Here is a 4,504-nt window from a genome sequence, read left to right as displayed (position 1 = left end):
TTTCTCTCTCTCTCTCTCTCTCCTCCTTTCTCCCCTCCTTTTCTCTCTCCTCTCTCTCCCCTCATCCTCTCTCTCTTCTCCTTCTTCATCTCTCTCTCCTCTCTCTCTCTCTCTCTCCTCTCTCTTTTCTCCTCTCTTCTCCCCTCTCTCCCCTCTCCCCCTCTCTCTCTCCCCCCCCCTCTCTCTCTCTCTCTCCCCTCTTCTTTCTCTCTCTCTCTCTGTCACTCAATCTCTATCTCACTCTCTGTCTCTATCTTTAACTCTCTCTCTATCTCTATCTCTCCTTTTCTCTCTACCCATTCATCCAGTCTTTTTTTTTCTCTCTCTCTCTCTCGTTTCTATTTTTCTATATCTTTCATTCATTCTATATTCACTTTACCCCCTGCCTTCTTTATATCCTTTATTCATTCATTAGGGCGCGTTTCTTCTGTCTGTGTCCGCCCGTCCCTTTCTCTCCTTCCCACTCACTTCCCTTCGACATCCATCTACATCTCCCGAAGCCCCCGCTCCGCCCCGACCCTTTCCGACACGCCGTCCGACTTACAAACTGCTGCAGGAGCCTATTGCATGTGTCCAGTGTCACTTCCTTGACTTTGGGGGCCTCGAGCGCCCACGGGAAGATATCCTCCAGCGCCTCGGCGATGAGGAGCTCGGCCGCGTGCCTTGCCCTGACGGCATCTACTACGTTGCTCACGTGTTCCGCCAAAGCCCGAGCGCCTTTCTGGACGCTGCGGAACCTCGCCTCTTCCGCGATAAACTTCGAACTCGTCGTCTGCGGGTTCAAGAACGACGTTTGAAAATCCCTGGTAATGCATACCACTGCAAGTATCGTAGTGATAAAGTATGAAGTTGAGGTAGTGATTTTTTTTTTCTTTTTATTGCCCCAGATAATAAGCTTAGAAATTTATTTTCTTGAGCAAATATTTTGAGTTGAATTTGCAGTATAATAGGTAGTTGAAGCTGGTTTGAGGAAAGGCTAACATACCTGGTTCATAATTCCTAGTTTCTGAGACACGTAAGTCGACATTCTGTTGCTTTTCTTGACGATGGAGTGGAAGTTAACTCGCTTCATTTTGCCTTGAAGCGAATGGTCCGTATCGGCCCTGTATTTGTGCACTGAAATGGACGAGCAGTAGGATTAACTTTCCATGAGAGCGAAGCATTTGTCTTCAATTCTGTTTAACACAAGCTCAATCCTTCTCCTCTTCCTATTCTTCTTCCTCCTCTAATTTTTCTTCATGTCAACATATTTTTTTCTCTGGCGCCCTAGAAAATCAACCTGCAGCTCAAAAAGATTACGAGCCCCAGATAACCACACATGTCTCGCCCACACTCGCCATACCCAGATCAATAGCGCGGGTGTACTCATTGATTTCTCTCGCTGCCTCGTTGATGCGACCTTGGGCGGCTTCGAGATTCTTCTGGTCGCGATGGTGGGCGGGGGTTCCTCTCAGGAGCTCGTTCAGGTAGAGTGGGTACCTGAGGGAAAGGCGCTCCGTTGCAGGGTTGTTGAAGAAAAGAGTAAATAGCTTTAAGACTGATAGGAAAGGAGGGGATTTTTGGAGGAATGTGGGTCTTTGACGAACTGTGCTTAACAGTTTGATTAATAGGGGATTGGAAAAGTGACTGACTTGAAAGTACGTTTGGTTGTGAAGAATGGGTAATGAATGTATTTATAAAGATACACACACATGCACACACACACACACACACACACACACACACACACACACACACACACACACACACACACACACACACACACACACACACACACACACACACACACACACATACTACATGAACATATAATAATACTTGTGCCAAGCAATGCATGTAAATTAATGCCCGTTTATAAGCGTATGTGACGTGACTCACTTGAGGACGCGCTGCACAGGCTTGATGAGAACACTGTTGACATCGATGAGATGCGCTTTGTTTCTCCGCAGTTCCTCCGTCACCGTTTTGAGCGCCAACTGGGCGTCCTCCTCGCCCTCGTACTGCGGGCAGAGGGCGGTCATTATAGTGATCTGTTTTTATGATCTCTCTCGCCTCATACACCAGAAAAGCCACGTGTGTCTTCTATTACAGTAACTCCACTGTCCTCCAACAGGTCTACAGCCGTGACAATGATAAAGTGACCTTAGAACACGCAAATCCCACCCTTATTGCTTGTAAACAATTCCCATGCTGTTATTCTGTTGTCTCTGTGTACAATTATGTGTTGTTTATACTCAAAATGTTCATCAGAAAATGCTTATTCTGAATCACTAAGTATGTTATCGCTATCTTTATCCATATTCCAGTCTTTATGTTTTGTGAATTCTGTCTCCTTATCACGAAGCTTTTTAGTCTTGTAAACACCATAACTCTCTTCTTACACCCAACTGTATTTAAGGTAACCGTGTTCCTTCACCACGAAACCACCACGTGACCATATGTATCTGAATTTGTGTTCATTCAAATTCTTTCATGTTTTCCATTAGGAAATGTTTCAAAACGATGTTTGTTCATAGAAATTTCTGGGCAGTCCAGACAGACCGCTCGCATCCAGCGGGCAGGCAGGTCTCTGCTTTGCCCGTCCTCTGTACTTGAACCAGCAACAACTTTGTGCGTGTACGTGAGCGTGTGCGTGTGCGTGTGCGTGTGCGTGTGCGTGTGCGTGTGTATGTGTGTGTGCATGTACATGTGTTGCGTTGGTATCTATTCGTATGTCCAACCATCTGTCTACTTGCCTTCGTATCCTACATAGCTCCCATATGTTTCTCTCTCTATTAATACATAGCCATAATCTTTCTGTTTATACATACGCACACACATGCATTACTGCTCATCACTTCAATCATTCTAAAAACCTAGAAAAAAAGTGAAGAATAACAAGGACCTCCCCCCCCCCCCGCGCGTTCAAAAGACCACAAAGCGCAGCTGACCTTTTTGAGCAAAGGGATGACCTCCACGTTGTAGTTGGAGCAATAAACTTTGTAGACCTCGCACAAGTCGTTCGCGTGCTGCAGGAACACGCGCCCGACCTGCATGTCCTCCTCCGAGTTGCAGAGGGCGGCCTCCAGGTCAGCCAGGAACCTCTTGGCTGCGCTCATCACCTGCAAAGGAGAGCAAGTGACTGCACAGGCCGGAAGGGTGGGAGTATGGTGATGATGATAATGATGATGATGACGGTGACAAATGTGATGATGTAACAATAGGCCAAATGAAAGTGATAAAGATAATATCATAATAACAATAGTGACAGTAGTCGTTTGTAATCATAAAAGTAACAACGTTTATGATAATGCAGTATTCTTAATAAGCGTCCGCCTTACCTGAACGACATTGCCAAGGAGCGGCCGCAGATGGAGGCCGGCGCCCTCGCCCCAGCCGGACGAGGAGATGGTCTCGTTGATGACCCGCAGGAGCACCTCCAGGTCGCCGATGTAGTCTTTCTCCGTCCGGACCAGCTCCTCGACGCGCTCACGGTTCCGCCCCGGCCTGAGGCTCGTCTGGGGGGGGGGGGATTGTATAATTCATGTTCTAATGTTTTCCTCTTCCGCGCTTGTTATTTCATATTCATTTATCATTTCCTTCCCTCGGGTGAGCGAAACACGAGAGTGTTTCGAGCTGAAGTTTCGTTTTTTGAAGATTTGGTGATCTTTTACCATTTCCTTGAAATTATTGAGTTATAGAAAAGGACAATAGAATTGCTTTTAGTTTTCCTTATTTTTTCTCTTTCAACCTATATGAGTCTTTTTTAAATTTTCATTGGTATTATCAGCATTGCTGCAATAAAACCATAAATAGACTCCGGCCACGCCTCGGGCGTACAAAACAGGTGAACATTATGAACAGTGTGTTCATTCATCCACCGGCTCCATCTCGACTCCAACACTTACTCTCATTGAATGCATTGATATAAATATCCCACCTTTTTAGGCCTAATATAGTTATAAAATCTTCGTGTAATTGAAGTGTGTGTTTATAATCAATCTGGATTACATTACTCTCGGACTTCCATAACTTTCATAATTCGGTCCTTCTGTCTCTGTGCATTGCGTAACAAAAGCCAAGCGAGCGAATAAATCACATACGTTAGAGACCTCTCACCTGCGCTTGCGCTCCGGTCGGCTCCAGCTCCTCGTCCGCTTCGTCGGAAAAGTCATCGAAGTCTGACAGGTCGTCGGGGTCGGTCGGGGCAGCCTCGGTGCTTCGGGGGCAGGGCGCGGCAGGTGGGCGGCCCGCGTGGCCCACTGCCCCCGCCGTCAGGGCCAGGCTCATTCGGGCGGCGCTCGGGCGGGCTACCGGGCCGGGGCCGGGGCTCGTGCGGTCTTTGTTCAATTAGTTATTGTATTCTTCTGACTGAAGGGAAAAGATGTTATCTGTTGTCATTAGTTTCTTTTGATATTCTGACAATAAAAATGATGGTAATAACAATGCGAATGTAATTAACAGTAAAACAATTACCAATTAACAGTCCTGTTACTACTGCACAATAAAAGTAGTGATATTTATA

The 4,504-nt window shown here is 46.4% G+C and overlaps 1 protein-coding gene across 1 annotated transcript in view; it reads right to left on the bottom strand.

Annotated features, from left to right (window-relative positions):
* The window catches only part of LOC119596172 (dynamin-binding protein-like), an 8,137-nt gene extending 3,868 nt beyond the window's left edge, over positions 1 to 4,269 (bottom strand). The window contains exons 1-7 of the mRNA XM_037945349.1: positions 4,099 to 4,269; positions 3,321 to 3,497; positions 2,931 to 3,101; positions 1,879 to 2,000; positions 1,343 to 1,479; positions 986 to 1,116; positions 545 to 772 (exon numbers count right to left, since the gene is read on the bottom strand). Coding sequence (XP_037801277.1) covers positions 545 to 772; positions 986 to 1,116; positions 1,343 to 1,479; positions 1,879 to 2,000; positions 2,931 to 3,101; positions 3,321 to 3,497; positions 4,099 to 4,269 — 1,137 coding nt within the window. The remainder of the gene's footprint in view (positions 1 to 544; positions 773 to 985; positions 1,117 to 1,342; positions 1,480 to 1,878; positions 2,001 to 2,930; positions 3,102 to 3,320; positions 3,498 to 4,098) is intronic.
* Between the last annotated feature and the right edge of the window lie 235 nt (positions 4,270 to 4,504).

Source organism: Penaeus monodon, chromosome 37, assembly GCF_015228065.2.
Source record: "Penaeus monodon isolate SGIC_2016 chromosome 37, NSTDA_Pmon_1, whole genome shotgun sequence".
NCBI classification, from domain to species: Eukaryota; Metazoa; Arthropoda; class Malacostraca; order Decapoda; family Penaeidae; genus Penaeus; species Penaeus monodon.
The sequence above is the reverse complement of the archived record's forward strand: the minus strand, read 5'-3'. Positions and strand labels throughout refer to the sequence as shown.